This window comes from Bufo gargarizans, chromosome 1 (genome assembly GCF_014858855.1).
Source record: "Bufo gargarizans isolate SCDJY-AF-19 chromosome 1, ASM1485885v1, whole genome shotgun sequence".
NCBI classification, from domain to species: domain Eukaryota; kingdom Metazoa; phylum Chordata; class Amphibia; order Anura; family Bufonidae; genus Bufo; species Bufo gargarizans.
The window spans coordinates 312862908-312881235 of NC_058080.1; the positions used below are offsets into that span (position 1 = coordinate 312862908).

Consider the following 18328-nt stretch of genomic DNA (forward strand, 5'->3'; position numbering starts at 1 on the left):
GCCTTCCTTTCTAATGTTCCAAGGACTACCTGTTCATTCCGAGCATGTGGAGCCTTTGTGAATAAAGTGAGCTGGATGTGTAAACTTTTGACTAAAAACCGCCACTCTGAAAACTGCTTGTCAAAACACACCCACAGAGTGGCTGCAGCCTTAGGCCTGGATCACACTTCAGTGATTTGGTCAGTGTCTCTATCAGTGATTGGGAAATTTCCCAGTGGGCTGATGCTCGGGGGGCAGCCCAAGCCCTCCTCACTGCCACCGGCTGGGTACATACCGGTCTGGTGCTCTCAGCATTGATTAATACGGCCTAAGGAGCCTTCTCCTGTCCACAGGAGGGTGATACAGTTCAATACTGTGCAGTATTTTGGGCTGCACTGTGGTATTTGGTTCTGTTGGGGCTGTATTTTGTGCTGCACTGCAGTATTGCAGTCCCCCCCCCCCCCCCCCAACTTCTGTTGTCCCCGCCTACTTGTGTTGCACCGCCTTCTGTTATTTTGGACCGGCCAACAACAAGATCATTTTGCAGTAATTCTGTTCTGTGCATAGTGACTGGATAACTGTACCGGCCAATGTTTCCAATGTGGTCGACCATGTTTGCCATATACAGTATGTATATTTCAAATATTTTTGTTTTCATTTTTTCTTGTTATATTTAGTATTTCTCAAGATTCTTCGTTGGGTACTGTGAAAGTAAAGAAGGGCAAAAAACGACTTGCAGACGTTAAGTCATTCAGTCTTGAAGAACCTCTGCCGGGGTATGGTGGTGAGAAAGGAGAGAAAGCTGGAAACTTGATCAGGTGCGACCAAGTAGAAGTTAAAAAAAAATCAACTAGAGTATTCACCTGTAGTGCACACTGTCTGTAGGAAATTGTACAAGAGGTTATTCCATGGGCAATAAGGCTAGGTCTACACAACATGTGTCGCGCGACAGGGCACAACTACACTGCAAAATGTGTTGCGCGACAATTTTTATAATGATAGTCTATGATGTTGCACTTTCTCATTTCTAATGGATTTTCTGCGCCTGTCGCGTCGCAGTGCGACACCATAGACCAGTGATGGCGAACCTTTTAGAGACCGAGTGCCCAAACTGCAACCCTACCACCCACTCATTTATCGCAAAGTGCCAAGACTGCAATGGCAATGAAGACCAATATAGTATGTCTTCAATGTAATTTATCATTTAGCTATAATATCCTGCCTACATTCAATGTGCTGCCTGTGCTGTTTATAGTGCGCCCTGCGCTGATGAATGGCAGGAAAAGTCTAAGGCATATTGGTACACCATAGACTTTTTCCAGGGTGCGAGTGCCCAGAGAAAGGGCTCCGAGTGCCGCCTCTGGCACCTGTGCCATAGGTTCGCCACCACTGCCATAGACTATTATTATAAAAATTGCCGCATGACAAATGTCGTCATATAGACCTAGTCTAAGAGTCATAGAGAGACCTGACAAAGAGAGAAACAAGTTAACATGTCAGTGCACTGTTTTGGGGACCACCCTTAGTTTCCACCGCCTGTTGATTTTCCTGTGGACTGTTTGAACTGTTTGATTTTCCTTTGTGGACTATTGTAGCCACAATTGTTTTACATAAAGTTGGTTCCAAATAATTAGTTATATTTCACACTCCTTCCTAACTCCAGACCCTACACACATAGAATGAGAAAAGAAGCCTGTCACTTACAGGCAGTGTAAGGCCGAATGCACACGGCCGTGTTCCGTGGCCGAGAGCGGTCCGTGGTATGCCGGACTGGATTCCTGTTCAGAGCAGGAGCGCACGGCGTTATTGGTTGCTATGACACCGTGCGCTTCATGTCGCCACTGCAGTACAGTAATACACTATACGAGTGTATTACTGTAGTGCAGCGGTGGCATGAAGCGCACGGCGTTATAGCAACCAAAGACGCCGTGTGCGCCTACTCTGAACAGGAATCCAGTCCGGCATACCGCGGAACACGGCCGTGTGCATTCGGCCTAAGGGTATGTCTTTGCTACGTGTGCTACACAACTTCTTGTTTGGAGGCAGAAAGACATAATCTGGTCTGACTGTAATAAACTGACCATTCACTATAGAATTTGCCCCAATTCAACCAGGGTTAAAATATTAACTTGATATGCAATGAAATGTGTTCACTCTATTTTTGGGTCCATGCCATAGAAATGCCAAATACACAACTGAACATTGAAATTACAACACCAAGAAGGAAATGTCGTGGAATCATGGAAATCACAGGATAGATAGACATGTTAATGATATGCAACTGATAAAAAAATAATAATAATAATAAAAAAAAAATCTTGATATATTCAGTATGAAGAAATGCACCCCTCCTCGGCATGGTATCAGTGAGGTTATTAATGGTTGTCTGAGGAATGTTCTGCCACGCTGAATGCACTTGGGCATACAAATCATCAAGCTCCCTTTGCCATTGCCAACCAATGACAATCCTATTGTGCTTGATGGGAGACCCGAGTCTGGAGACGCTGCAGACCATGGTGGCATGTTCAGGACACACAGGCTGCTCACAGTAGCACAAGCAACATGTGGCCTGGCGTTGCCCTGTTGAAAAATGGCTCCTGGGACACTTTGGACAAATGGTTGTATTACTGGTTCCACAAGCAAATCAATGTAACTCCTAGCCGTTAGTGTTCCTGAAATGAAGACTAGAGGGGTCCGGCTACTAAACATTATTCCACCACACACCATAATCCTGGAAGTAGGTCCTTTGTGATGTTAACTTGTGAAGGCCTCTTCATCGCATTGCTCACCTGGTCCCCAAACTAATCTCTGGCTGTCATCGCTGAAGAGGCTAGCCCTCCATTCCAACCTCCATTGAAAACTTGCTGTGCACCATTTAAAGCCTTTGAAAGCCGTGGCATAAGGTAAATGGACCACCTGTAGCTGGACATCTGGTTCGTAGCCCAGTGTCACGCAAACACCTTCTGATGGTTTGTGTACACACTGTTTACTGCACTAGGCTTGGGAAGTGACGTCCAATTTCACTTGCAGTACAGAATAGATCACTACGTGCCATTCTTATAATCCAATGATCTGTCTGTGCAGGGGTTCGCCTAAATGTCTCTCTTGCTGTCCTTCCAGTTCGGCATTGTTCTCCCAATCACATGGTCACACAACTTTAAACAATGCTGACATCTTGGCCAAGGTGCGTAGTGATCTGCTTGAGTGATAAACCAAGTTCTCTCAATTCAAGGATTCTGTACCTCTCAGTTTGCGACAAGTGGTGATAACTGGAGGCATTACACAAATATCCCACACAACTGATCAGATTTTTTAAGTTTCATGTTGCTAAAAAACTTTGCTTTCAATCTGGCTTTTTATGCCCCTCCCACATGCCACAGATTGGAGCTAGGTGCTTGAAAATGTGATCATATGCAGATCTTAGCAACACCTGCTTCTTCCTCGATTTGCACACCTTAAAAATCGTCCTTGATGTTGCAATTTCAATGTTGAAGAGTGTACAAGCATTTGCATGAGGCTTAGAGACCTTGACATTTGTTGTCTGGGAACAGATTGAAATGACATGTATTTTTTTTTCCTTTTTCTAACTATTCCTGCTGTGCTATCTATACATTATATTCATTGGTGTGAAAATGTTCCTTCCAGATCCAAAACTTATGAACAGACTTCATCATTAAGGACGACTGACGATGTTCCAGCAGACAGGCGCCGGTCTATCACTAGCAATGTAAGGCTTCTTTCACACTATCAATTTCTGTTGTTCTGCACTGTTGTAGGAGTGAAACAATGAAAATAATGGAAGTGCTGGATCAGGAACGGCGTCAAACGGTCCCATTGACTATAATGGTGTCTCTTCAATTTCCATTCAGGAGTCCACTTCTTTACAGGAAAAAAAAAATCCTACATGCAGGACTTTTGCCTGCTGTTTTTGACAATCTGCAACAGTGGCCTCTAATGGAGCCTCGCTCCACACAGATTTGAACTCAGTATTTGGCTAAAACCTTGAAAAATTAAAAAAAACAATTGTACTTTTCCCTCCTGTAGATTTATATACTGTGTTTTTACTTTTACTGCATATTTTGCATTGGTTAATCTTAATACATTTACTTTGAATATTACAGCTACCGAAACATAACTGTACATTCCACAAGATATTTCGAGAAGTTTCTGAAGATGAAGAGTTAAAAGATAGTAAGTCTACCTTATTTTTGTATATGTTTTTTTTGCCCCTTTAACTTGTTTAGTTGTTAACCCCTGATATTGATGACTTATCCTTAGGATAGGTCATTAATATCCAATTGGTGAGAGTCTGAGACCATACAGCCCCACTGACCAGCTATTCCCTGCCGGTGCTGGAACTAGCTCCTATTGAAGTAAATGGGAGCTGAGCTGCAGTATTAATAAAATACTAATAAAAGTAAAAACTAAAAAGGAAAAGCTGCAAAAAAATAAATAAAATAAAGTGTCGGTGTCCCCCAAAGGTCTTTTTATGAACCAGTGAGGGCTGTCCTCTGCAGTAAAGGAAAGCGCTGACTGGTTATTGCAGGGCCCCTATAACTGGGTGCAGGAGGTGGTAATAACCAGTGAGCGCCGGCCTCTGCAGTGAATAAAACACTGATTGATGAATAGGGGGCAGGATGTAAGGAAATGTCGCCCCTTTTCTGGTAAAAATGATTTTTAACCAGTTCCTGCAGCATGGCCCTGAAACAAAAGGTTCATATTTACCTGCTCCCCGCTGCTCCGGTCTTCTGCGCTGCCCCCACTGCCTCCATCTTCTGGTCCCCGCTCTGTTTACACCTGTGCACGCCTAGCCATGGTCACATGCACCTCTCCAGCCAATGACTGGCTTCTGCAGTGACATGCTGCTTGTGGCCACATGACCCCTGAAGCCAGTCATTGGCTGGAGAGGTGCATGTGACCATGGTCATACACTGCCAGGTGAAAACTGCCGGGGCCCAGAAGATGGAGGCAGTGCAGAGGACCAGAGCGGCAGGGAGCAGGTAAGTGTATGTCTTCGGTTTCAGGGGCTATGCTGCAGCACAATATTCAGGACAATTACTAGGAACAAGTCCTCATAGGAGCGCTTATATCTGGCTGGTATAATAGTGCCGCTGCGCTGTTCAGTCAATGAACAAGGGATTGCTCGTTTGTCGGCTGATTTTGCATATTTTATCAGGATGAAAGGTTTACAATTATCATCAGCACATCTCTCTGTGTAATCAGGAATGTGCTACCCATAATCAATATAACAATGAAGGCGGAATGACTGTGATAGCGATCATTCCTCCCCATTGACTTTGCATTGGCTTGTGTAATAGGCTGATGCAAATGAGCGCCGATCGACATTTTTTTAATTTGAGGCCCCTTGAAATACAGTGACGTGAGAATGCGGCCCCCATATAAAAACAGGTTGTGCACCCCTGCATTATACCATTTCAACAGGGTAGGGGATAACTATTAGATCAGTGGGGGTTCTACTGCTGGGACCCCATGATCCGTGGAGCCTCTGACCGGACGCTCCACTCATTTCAGACATGAGCGCTGCCACTCCATTCAGTTGTGTGAGCGTTCCAGAGATAGCAGAGCACAGCGCACGCCTGTCACCGGAACTCCCATGTAAATGCATGAAGCGGCCGTGATGGACTGCCCTGTTTATTTCAGCAGGCTCTGTGTGGTACGGGCTGCCAATTCTCGTGATCGGTGGAGGATAAGGGATAACATTGCACACCAGAATACCCCTTTAAGGCTTTTTAAGACCTGGTCATTAAGTAGTTGAAGTAAGAGACCCCGTGTTTTGCTAAGGGTCTCTGTCACTAGTCTGCGCTGCCGTTTATTAGGACAGCATAAAAATGGTGGCAGATTCCTGGGCTAAGAACCCTTACTGAGTAGTGTTTTCAGTAAGAGATGTCTCAGCTGTGACAGAGGATTTGAAGTGACCCTGCAGACTGACTGGATGAGATCTATCCTCCTTAGTATATATTGAGAATCGTCTTTTGGTAAGTAGTCTTCTGGACTTTATACTTATTCTGCTCTCCACGCACTGACGTCCTGGGGAGCTTTGGATGGAACAGCCTCTGTATGCAGTAACGAGTCTGGGAAGCAGAGCTGCGGGAGATGGGAGAGAGCTGCAGCCTGCACCAATGATGAGACAGTAGGTGTCTCTCAGACTACCTCAGGCTTCCTGTAGGCACAGATCACAGCTCTGCCGTAATGGAGCTGATCTAAAAGATAATAGCCAGTGATCTTCTGTGTGGTTACTGACCTACATAACATTTTTGAGCTCCTTACTAGACGTCGCTTTAAGGGCACCTTCACCCAAATAGTTATAGTGCAACAGAGAGGCATCTAGGCAGATTGTAAACCCCTATATTGTAGAAATCTGTGGCAAGCCTAGTTGTCATCTTTCCCAAATGTGACCCACTTTGACTGTATGTATTTCAGAAAACTAAGCTCTATTCTGTACATCCGCAGGCTTTACTTGTGCCTTCCAAAGAGAGGTCTTGTACCAAGGACGGCTCTACATCTCCCACTGCCACTTAGCATTTTTCTGCAGCATGCTTCGCAAGGAGATCAAGGTGAGCGGATGTTGCACTGAGCCCATATGAACAGATGATTTTAAGATGCTAGCTGTATTTCTGGTGCTTTTATTTTTGATGTAATGCGTTCTGGTTCTAAAGTCAGTTGAAATATGACCTTTCTACACTGGTAATACCTGTAGCTCTAGTGTAACCTTTCCTGTTAATTTGAGATTTTTATTAAGAAGTTATTTGGCCTCAAACAGTTTCACCAAAGCAATTTCCATTGCACAACATTTTGATAATGTTCCTGATTTCTCCAGGGTGTAAATGCAATACAGTATATCGAAAAACAGCCTAGCCTAAGAACTGCAGTGTAGTGCTATTGAGATCTTTATATATAGTGCCGCCATATTCTACAGTGCTTTACAATTCAGAGGGTATATGTACAAATCAAAAGATATCACAATACAAATTACAGGGTAATAAACAACTAAAACACTAGGAGTGAGGGCCCTGCTCACAAGAGCTTACAGTCTGTGAGGGAAGTCTAGTAGGTGATGAATAGGCATCATACCAACCTCCCCTGTCGCCCCAGATATGTATTTCCTGACAGCTGTTAGTATTGCAGTCTCTAGCCTACTACAGAACCCGTTCTCTCGCCTGCTTTTACATGGGACAGCTGGCATAACAGCCTGTGGTTTGCAGCTAGCATGCACTGTCAGCAGTCTAGGGGGTCCGAGAGAGATTGCTGCACTTTCCTTTACATTGTAAACCCTTTTTTTTTATTTATTTTTTACTATTTGTATTAGTAAGCTATAACATTGCAGGATTCACATATTTTTATATGGTTTATCTCATTTATCAATGAGTCCCAGAGAAATTAAAGGGGTTGTCCAGGACTAGAAAAAGTAGGCTGCTTTCTTCCAGTCACAACCCACGGACAGGTGTGGGGCTGTTTTTGGAATAAAGCATTCATGTTTTTTCTAATCCTAGACCACTTCTTTAATCCCTCTATTTGCGTGTGTGCGTTAATAATTTTTTTATATATTTTTTTTTCACGGTTGAGTTGCCTGTAATATATTTTAACAATTTAAAAATATTGATACTTTGCTCTGTCATGGTTTCCTACGTTGGATAACTAGCTAGCCTATGAAGCAGAGGTATTCGTGTCAGCAGCGCAGCCATGCATGTGATAAATCTAACAAACAAGTGCAAGTCGTATCACTTTTTTCCCATTGCCTGTAAATTCACATGCATCAAGTACATTTGCATACATGTATTCGGAACTGTGTAAAAACACGCAGAACACTTTCCACCATGTGAATTATTTACAAGTTCCTATTTATTTCATGTACAGGTTTTGATTCCTGTCAGTTCCGTGTCTATTGTTAAAAAAGCAAATACAGCTTTACTGGTGCCTAATGCACTGAGTGTTCGAACCATTGACGGAGACAAGGTCAGTGTATCTAAAGTACTAGTTCCATACATTAACCAATTCAGCACCTGACTTCCAAGACCCATAACTTTTTTACCTTTTTGTTCCCAAAGACAAAGGAGGGCTTTTTTATTAATGGCTCCATTTAATTTACTATATGTTTGTTTGCAAAACAGGAAGAAATGTTTGTGGGGGGGGGACTTGCAATTCCTCCATGTGTTTAGGGCCAGGGGGCCCGTCTCATTCATCATTTTCTACGCCTGTTTTAAGCGTAGAAAATGCTCTAGATCTACACCAGTTCCCTTGCTGATTTTAGAAGCGGTGGTGGAAATCTCTACATATCTTTGACGGACCCAGCGCAAAAACCCCGGTCTTAATAAATGACCTCCTAAGTCTTCTATACATTAATAAAGATAATCTCAAATGCAGCTACATCATGAATAAAGCATAGTTCTGTATTAATGTTCTATTGTAAATTTGCATAAAAACACAGACAAACATAAGGCAAAGTGTCAAACCTGCTCTAGAAATACAGATTCTGATTGTTTACTATGGGCAAACGTTTCATATTTTAATGTTTTGACGTGGTTTTGTTATTTTCTCCTCAGTATCTTTTTGGGTCCCTGCGTAACAGAGAGATGTGCTACCATGCAGTTCGCTCTGTGTGTCCTAATCTCCAAGTAAGTATTTGCTCATTTTACCACTTTTTGACGATTACCACTACAAACCTTTCCAGTCCTGTACAGTCAAAGATTGCCAAATTCACTAGAAAGAAAACAAAAAAAACACTAATTTCTGTAAAATAGGTTATGCTACCAGCCAAACAAAAGTCCAGCCCCACAAATTTAGTCCTTTGCACAAACGAATGTGACTACTGCGTGGATTTTTGGCCAACCTGTAATTCTACTGTCAATGTCATAGTGACAGTGGCAAGAAGGGAGGTGTCTTTTTCATTAGCCAAAATCCATAGACGTACAGTAGACATTCTGTGAATCCTTAGGGTCCTCGCTCCACTGTCAAAGGTGAGCTGAACAAAACAAAGGGGCATAGCACTCAGCTGAAAACAGCAATGGCTGTTCATAAGGTACATTACATGTGCATTCATTACATGATTTAGTGCGTACTGTTGCTTCAGTATAGTTCTCCGCTTGTTTTTCTGGTAAAGGATGGCAGTACTTGCAACACTCCATCGGCATCTCCTGCAGAACCAAGTTCAGAACAGAGCAGCAAAATTCTGGTAAGGATTTCATAGCATGTAGAATATTATAACTGGTTTGGAGGAGAATACTACACATTCTCTCAAATGTGAAGATTTGTTTTAACACCGTACATGTGGTACCTTACAGAATTCCAGCCATTCTGACCTAGAACAAACACTGCATGAATCAGACAGCACAGAGAACTGCAATAAAGACCTAGGTGAGTAACAAAAAAAAAAAAAAGATTGTAAATATCGTATTTTCCAGATGCTTTCACTGCCCAGCCCTGTTCTATCAAAGCGGAGAGTGTGCAGCTGTTGCAGAGCAGAGCAGATTCTCTAGATTCTCGCAACATAGCTTAATAAGAAAAGAATAATGGCAATCCTTGGGAGCCTTTGTTAGGTTCCAGGCTTCCACGGCAATGCATTGGCAACCTGCAAACATGTTTACGGTGAGTAAGTGGGCACTGAGGGAGCCTCTTCTCTCAGACTTACTGCTGTGGCAACTCCTTTAAAGGTCATGTACACATTTGGGGTAACAAATTTTTTTATTATTGCATTGTACTCATTTTGAGTAAATATTTTTTTTTTTATTGGGCTTTATTAAAAATATGGATTCCTTTTTTGTGTACAGGGCTCAGATGCTGTAGTAACAGCTGTGGATTTTTTTGTCTTTTCCGTCATCTGAGGAGCAGACAGACTCTTTATCTCTGCTCTCTGACATATAAACATGGATTATAGCTCAGCTCTTATCTTAGGGTACTTTCACACTTGCTTCAAAGTTTTCCGGTATTGAGTTCCGTCCTAGGGGCTCAATACCGGAAAAAAAATGATCAGTTTTATCCTAATGCATTCTTCAGTTCAGTCCTTTTACGGCATTTGGATAGAGAAAAAAAAAAATTCTCTCCGGCCAAAACTGAACACTTGCTGGAATGCTGGCATTTCTTTCTATTGGAATATATTAGTGCCGGATCTGGCATTAAAATTGCCCCATTGACAGCTCCGGTCTGCGCATGCGCAGACCTTTTTAAAAATGTAAAAAAAATATAATACCGGATCTGTTTTTCCAGATGACACCGGAGAGACGGGTCCGGTATTGCAATGCATTTGTGAGACGGATCTGCATCCGGATCAGTCTACAAATGGTTTCCGTTTGCACACAGATTGCCGTAATCCAGCAACGCAAGTGTGAAAGTACCCTAACTGATAAAAATGAGGCGTAAATATGACCTCTCATCTCTAAACTACTAAGGTTTATTAGATGACCTTCACAATGTGAAAGTACCAGTCACACCGCTAGAAAAAAACTGTTAACCCTTTGAAACAGAACAGCTCGATATTTTTAATAAAGGCCAACTGAAAAAAAAATTTTTTGCCAAAAATGAGTAACATGCAATCAAAGATGTACATAGTCTTTAAAGGAAACTGACTGGTGGCATATCACCTCTCGGACCTACTCCTATCTCCAGAACAGAGCCCCCAAAGTAAAGGAGAGCGCACTGCACATGCACAGCTTGCTCTCTCTTTACTGCTATGGGAATTCTGAAAATAGGCGAGTGAGTGCGCTCTGCTATTTTCAGAAGTTCCACAGTGGTAAAAGGAGGGTGGCCACGCTTGCATGATGTGTTCTTCTTCACTTTGAGGGGCCCCCTACTGGAGATAGGTGCGGGTCCCAACTCTGGGATCTGCTCCTATCTGACATTAGTGGCATACCCTAGGAAAATGCCACCAATGTCTGAGGTGGCAATACCCCTTACACACGTTCATATTATATATTTGCTTTTCATAGGCCCATACTGTATGTCCATATGCATAAATGTATCTAGCAGCTGTTTATCTTCTCTGTTGAAATCACATGCACAGTTTGCCAAGTGAAACGTGCATTGTTATGTATGAATCGGAGGAAATACAGTGGTTTGTGCAGAAGAACTTTAGTGCAGTGATGGCTAACCTCCGGCACTCCAGCTGTGCTGAAACTACGATTCCCAGCATGTTCTGAGGAGTGTGCATTTTGGGAGTTATAGTTTTACCACAGCTGGAGTGCCAGAGGTTAGCCATCATAGCTTTAGCGTGTGGTGTCTATACTTTTGTGCACTTATACCTGTTGTGGAAACTATTAACTCATAGCACAAAATTACATCTTTATTGGTGAGAGTGATTGTGTTTGTTCAGTGGCTGATTAATATGCATGGTGTGTTTACAGCTCAGTACACTGTTAATCAGCTGTAGTTAAATAAGCTAATAAGTGTTGTATAGAGCCGTAGTATTATACAGAGTATAAAACTCACAATGACACTACTAAAGTGGCAGATGGGTGATTGGAGCGGCCACTGACTTTCTAGAAATGTGACTGTACAGAACGTAATGAGTCAATACCTTATTTAATAAGGAAAATATTGTTCATTTTCCACAGTATACACTGTTGTGCAGAAATACTCCTTCACACTGATTCACAGCTTGGGCAGTGTAGGTAGAGGAAGTGGTGTCTCACTGGTAAATTTTAAATAGCCATGTATGTAGCAGACTGATAAAAAAGGCGCTCACACAATTACTGTTCCCATACAGATGATATGTTTCTGGTGCAATCTAACAATGAACTGGATGGACAAGCCCAAGATAGTTTTCTGAATGGTAGGTGTCATTTTTCAAAAGAGAAATCTATAGTTGAGAATGTGTCTGGTCAATATGTCAGGATACTTCTTCACACCAGAAAGTCAGCACATTGGTATTAGCTATTTTTACTTGTGTCCAAATCATCTAGAACAGTGGTCCCCAACCTTTTTTGTGCCAGGGACCGGTTTGACGCAAAAACATTTGCAGTGGGGTCATGGAGATAAATCGCCCACATATCAAAACACAGTCATTGATAATCCCTTTTAGGCACCCACTGGATCCTTTTCAGTGGTGTTATCAGAAGTCATTTGGACCTGGATCAGGTCCTTCCTCAATTAGAAACACAGCCTACGTTGATAACCGAGAATGGACCTGATCCTGATCTGAAATGGCTCAGGCAAACCACTAACCAGGCAGGGCCATTGGAAGTGACTAATCTAAAACTCTGAAGTGTTGTGCCTTCACCAACTTCCATAGGTGAACACAAAATCGGCAGCATCTACCACTATATTACACTGTGTGTATAAAATTCTGCACATGAAGCTTCTTATTTATTTATTTAATTTGTATGCTATTCATATCACTAAATGTCTCTCTTTTTTACTTAAATAGGGGATGTTTGCCAAGAGAAGTTGACTTCAGACAATGGTCACACACAATGGGCAGATCAAAGGGCTGTGAATACTCTCCTTGTTATTTATATGCTGCTGTAAGTCATTATGAAGATTGCATTTTCATATGTATGGGTCTGCTTTGGTCTTGATATGATGATTCCCTTGTATTTGCAGTGTAAAATAATGACCTCTATTTTTTGTCAGGGTTTTACTTCTGCTCTTCTCATCAGGATATATTGGGTTGCGTATTATGGAGTTGGAGAACCAACTGAACATCTTGGGTGCTTGGCCAAAAGAAGATCAAGCTCCGGGGTTAGTATGTCCATTAAGTGCATATCTGTTATGAGTCATGGGCTGTGAGAGTGAATCCACTGTGCCAACCAACTGGTTCAACTTTGGGTTAGTCCTGAGAGTGTTAGTCCCTTGGTTATCACTCTTTAACCCCTATACACGGATCCGGCCTTCGCTACAGGGAAGCCATCAGGCTGCTAACTCTTGGAATGGTGCCGGTGTAGTTGGCTGGTGACCAATTGGGGTCAGCGACAACAGTGTTCAATCAGCAGGGATGAGGCAATATACATAGTCAGGAAACGGATAGTGGTTAGGGCAGGTAGAAGTCAGTATAGCTCTTTTTTAGGGCCTAGCAAGCAAGTAAAACCAAATGGAATCTTAAGGAATCTCTTGCTCAGGCAAAGGGTGGAACAAACAGCCCAGCATATATAGGAGGGCTGATAAGATCATTAGTCAAACAGCTAAACACAGAGAGAAATGGAATAAACCCTTGCAGAGCTACAGGGAGCGGTTCAATGAATATACACTAATGCGCATACACACAGAGACCTAGAAGCCAGGCTGCAGCTTAAGGTCCATTCACACGTCCGTAGTCTATTGCGGATCCACAATACACCCGACCGGCACCCCCATAGAACTGCCTATTCTTGTCCGCAATTGCGGACAAGAATAGGACATGTTCTATTTTTTGCAGAGCCGTGGCCCGGAAGTTCGGGGCCGCGGCACGGAAATGCGAATGCGGACAGCACATAGAGAATGAATGGGTCCGCACAATTGCGGAACGGATGCAGACCCATTTGCGGACATGTAAATGGAGCCTTATAGCATGTGACACAGGAGTCTGACAGCCAACCTCAGACAGAAGCTAGGTGAGCGCTACTGTGTCTGTGCCCACCACAAACAGTGGGATATCGGCAGAGCATCGCCATGACATGGTGTTTTGTTTGCAATTGTAGAATTCAACACAATTACAGTCTTACTTGTTAAAGATGGAAAGACATTTAGCAATATTGTATCTTTATTTTCTTTCTTTTCTCTGTTGACTTTTAAAGAACTTAATGTCCACAGAGTTAGTCAGTATAGGATGGCTATTTTTAATGATTCACGTTAACAGAACAGACAAAAATAAGCCAAGTCACACATTCCTATTCATCCGTGTACTTATCTGGATTGCCTCACAGAGATTTTTATATAGTTACACAATGTAAGGTTGACAAGGTTAAAAAAAGACACAAGTCCATTAAGTCTAATCTATAATCCTACAGTGTTGGTCCAGAGGAAAGTAAAAACACCAATGAGGTGGATACTAATTGCCTGTATTAGGGATGAATATTTCTCCCTGACGCCAAATCTAAACGAGACAATCCCTGCATTTACATTCCATAGTAGATATGGTATCCTGCAGGCTCTATTATCAGTTAAGGCAGATTTAGTCAGGCAGAAAAAGGAGCAGATTGTCAGGAACGAACGTTCCTGCAAACACTCAGTCTCGACAGTCTGCCTGTGTAAAGTTACAGCCAATGAATGAGCAAAACACTGGTTCATTGGGTGAAATGATCATTAGTGCAGGCACATAAATGATCTTTTCTGGTGGGCAGCAGATCGTGCTATACAGTGATTTGCTGCCCAGAAACAATGCAGCTGTATGAGGATGAGCGATCGCTATAGCCATCACTCATCCTCATACTGTGGAGGTGATTGCTGCATGTAAATGCAGCACTTCACCTCCACTTAACGAACAGCCGACTGTTGGTAAGGACGCTTCATTCCCGATAACTGGCTGCTCCTCTGCACGTGTAAATCCACCTTAAGTCATGAAGACAAAATGGAAAGTTTACCATGCACAATAGTTTAAATTTGGTCGCTCTCTACCAGCATATTGCTTTATCTTTTGTTCCCCTGGAAGTGGGTTATCTCCGTCTCCCTATTAAACTAATAGCATGCAGGCTTGCCAGAGCCAAATGTACGTGTTTATGGGGGATTCAAAAAGTGTGAGCTGTCGGCTCTATGCATTTTCTCATTTATACCTATTGATAGAGAGTCCTGATTATAAATCTGATGAATTGGACAGTTCTCAGACAATGAGATTATTTTAATTTCATGATTTGTGCTATTCAGGAAGTGACCTTGCTGTTAATAGCCTGTAAGCATAAAGTCACTAGACTGGAGGAAAAACAAATGTTGCTTATCTTATCATTGTGCTCATGGAAAAAACCTGCTCATATCACGCTGACATGGCAATTGAAGATTTTCCTAGCTATTGTAACAGAAAATATAGATTTTATTGAAGACAGGAGGCTCCTATTGTGCAGAACTTTCTTTTACTACTCCTATAGCAACAAGAACTATTACAACAGGTGAATGAAAAGTTTTTTTCAAAACAGGAAATCCGTAATATAAATGAGGAATACAGGTAACCAATCAGTGTGCATCTCAGTGGATATAAGGTGAAGAGAGCATGGACATTCCCCCCCCCCCCCCACCCCCCCCTTCCCTTTCTAGATTACAACCTCAGAAGAAGTGGATCCGGCTTGAAGTAATCGGAATATGACAGCAATGGAATAAACGTAGGTCTGGATGATAGAAGACTGGAATACCAGGAACTTCTGAGGATGGATGAAATGATGAAGTATCCAAAATGTTCTAGTATGCTGTGGAGACAGAATATATACAGTCAGGGTTGGGTTAATAGGGAGGGACAATGTTTGCCTCCTGTCTTCAATAAAATCTATATTTTCCGTTACAATAGCTAGGAAAATCTTCAATTTTATTGCAACAGGAGGCTCTTATTGTGCAGGTTTAAAGCTAAATAGTACGTAAAAAACACATGATTGATTTACAAAATGGACATAGAGACATGAGTCATGTTTGAAATAAAACATTTTAAAAGTGGACTCTGAAGACCAGTCTGCGGCCTTCAGAATATCAGAGAGGGAGCCTCCTTTTTGGAAGACTTTAGTGGATACTGCCCCTCGGACTGAATGGCCACCAAAGATTGATGTATTAATCTCAGCCATTTGCATGGTAAGTTTAACCCACCTGGATAGTGTAGAGGAAGGTACTGGAAGATGTGGTTTACGGAAGGAGATAAGAAGTTGGGAAGATTGAGGGGTGCGTGGGTCATAAACTCATATGCCTTTATATAACGGACAACACAGTTTATCATTAAAAGGGAAAGCTGGGTAGAAGACCGTGTGAAGGTTGGTTTTGGTTCGTCTAACAATACGGAAGGTTACTCCGTTAGGGGTAAAGGATCTGTGAGTGATGTCCAAAGCTCTGATGTCTGACACTCTCTTAATGGAGATTAGACATAAGAGAGCCGTGATTTTAAGGGAAAGTAGTTTTAGGGGTAGATGTTCGTTGTCCTCCCAAGATGAGAAGAGGTTTAGAAGGAGGGTAACATCCCAAGTGGAGTGGTATCTCGGTTCAGGAGGTTTCCTAAAACGTATGCCCTTCATAAGTCTGAAGATCATTGTGTGTTTACCAACAGGGATGGAGTTAATGGAGGCATGTTCCGCTGATATCGCAGAACGGTAAAGGTTTATGGTCCTATAGGCCTTCCCAAATTCAAAGGATGCAGATAAGAAGTTTGAGATATGGGTAATAGATGAATGAACGGGATCCAAATCTCGTTGAGAGCACCAATGAATCCAAATTTTCCAGGCTGATCTATAAGCCTTTCTGGTACCTGGGGCCCATGCGTCAGAGAGGATGTCAAGAGTAGATCAACCAGGCTACTAATAATAGGAGTCCCGACAAGGTCAGAGGGTGAAGATGTCCTGAAGGATCTCGGAGAAGATCCTGGGAAAGTAGGAGAACTTTTGGGATATCTATGGCCAGACTGAGTAGTGTGGGGAACCATGCTTGATGCGGCCACCAAGAAGTGATGATCACTAATGTCGATCTTTGGGAAATCGTCTGAAGTAGAACTCTGGGGATTAAGGCGATTTGGGGGAAAGGCGTTTCTCTGGCCAGAGTTGGCGAAGAGAATCCAGAGCCAGAGCATCTGGATCTGGACGCCAGCTGAAGAAAATGGGTAATTGGCTGTTCAATTGTGATGCGAATAGATCCATGTGGAGGGGGCCCCATAAGCTATTGATTTGTTGGAAGATGAGAGGATCTAATTGCCAGTCGCTGGAATACGATAGGTATCGGGAATTCCAGTCTAAGACCAGATCGGATAAGGAATTGAATATAATTTTTCCATTCCAGACCTGGATGTGTCGGAGCCACGATACACACAATAGTGCGTAGGGATACCAGATGTTTAACACCGATCGGATTTCCTTCCAAATCAAGGAGAGTTTCCTGGTAGGAAGACTCAGGAGAGCTGAAACAATATTGATATTGAAACCTAGGAATTCTATTTCCTTGGATGGGGAAAGAATGGATTTATTGGAGTTGATTAGAAACCCAAGATTGGTCAGAAGGGATAAAGTCCATTGTAAATGAAGTCTGATTAGTGGAAGGGATTGTGCCATAATTAGGATGTCGTCCAAATAGATGATTAGACGTACACCCCAGGATCTTAAGGATGAGACTATTGGTTTCATTAGTTTGGTGAAACACCAGGAGGCGGATGGAAGGCAAGTAAATCGCCATTTTTGGTTGTTCCAGAAGAATTGTAGGTAAAGTTGATGGCAAGTGTATAGGTACAGTAAGATAGACCTCAAGGACGCCTATCTTTATGAGCCAATCTTGAGGGAATGGTAAGTGAGTGATGGTAATCGTTGAGGGTTCTGTGACCTCCATCTTCTTTTTAACTAGAAAGAGGTTGCTGATAAAACCCGGAGATAGGGGGGGAACTTGGATGATGACTCCTTTGTACAAGAGATCATTTAACTCTGACTCTGAGGTTCTGATCTAGAGTAGAAAAGAGTATTGGTTGAGGGGTGTGGTTTTGTGAAGGAGGGGACAGGAAATCTATCTAATAACCTAAGATGGTATTTAGGACCCATGAGTCTGAGGTTAGCGAAGCCAAAGTCTTGAAAAAAAAGTTTGTCTTCCCCTAAAGGTATGTGGAGATAGTTTAGGGTAGAAAGACTTACCTGACGATGGTCTCGATCTAGGGAAGCCTAGATGGCCTTGAGCTCTCCATGGACGTCCTCTGGTAGGGAAGAATTGTGTAGGTATGGCAGATGATATAGAGGTGGTGGGTCTGTCTGTGTGGTAGGGGGCCTGCTGAAACTGTCTGAAGTGTGAGCGCGCCCTGCCTTTCCCAGCTCTGCCAAAAATTCTAGGCTGACCTACTTTTTTCAAAGATGTTTTAGCTTTGTCAAGAGAGGTAAACACTCCGACAAACTTCCCTATTTCCTTGATGAGGGTGTCTCCGAAGAGAAGACCCTCAGCAGAGAGATCAGGCTCTGAGTTGGCCAGGTGAGTGAGCTGTGGGTCCAGTTTCATTAAGACATTACGTCTTCTTTCTGTGCTGAGGGCAGAGTTAATATTGCCAAAGAAACACATGGCCCTTTGGGCCCAGCCACAGAGTACTGATGTGTCTACGGGTTGGCCTGTAGCAGCAGCTTGTTCGGACAAGTTCAATATTTTTGTGAGAGGCCCTAGGTCTATTAGTTTATCCTGACACCTAGCAAGGCCTCTTTTGGGATTTTTTTTATTTAAGTATTTAGTGATAATAGGATCTAGTTCCAGAGTTTGGGATACTTTCTGATGCAGGGTAGGC

The 18328-nt window shown here is 42.7% G+C and overlaps 1 protein-coding gene across 2 annotated transcripts in view; it reads left to right on the forward strand.

Annotated features, from left to right (window-relative positions):
* The window catches only part of LOC122946029 (GRAM domain-containing protein 2B-like), a 60633-nt gene that overhangs the window by 36186 nt on the left and 6119 nt on the right, over positions 1–18328 (forward strand). For both annotated transcript variants that reach the window (XM_044305320.1, XM_044305328.1), the window contains exons 2-12: positions 657–797; positions 3625–3706; positions 4101–4170; positions 6451–6554; positions 7855–7953; positions 8541–8612; positions 9098–9169; positions 9279–9351; positions 11696–11761; positions 12356–12452; positions 12562–12669. In XM_044305320.1, coding sequence (XP_044161255.1) covers positions 657–797; positions 3625–3706; positions 4101–4170; positions 6451–6554; positions 7855–7953; positions 8541–8612; positions 9098–9169; positions 9279–9351; positions 11696–11761; positions 12356–12452; positions 12562–12669 — 984 coding nt within the window. The remainder of the gene's footprint in view (positions 1–656; positions 798–3624; positions 3707–4100; positions 4171–6450; positions 6555–7854; positions 7954–8540; positions 8613–9097; positions 9170–9278; positions 9352–11695; positions 11762–12355; positions 12453–12561; positions 12670–18328) is intronic.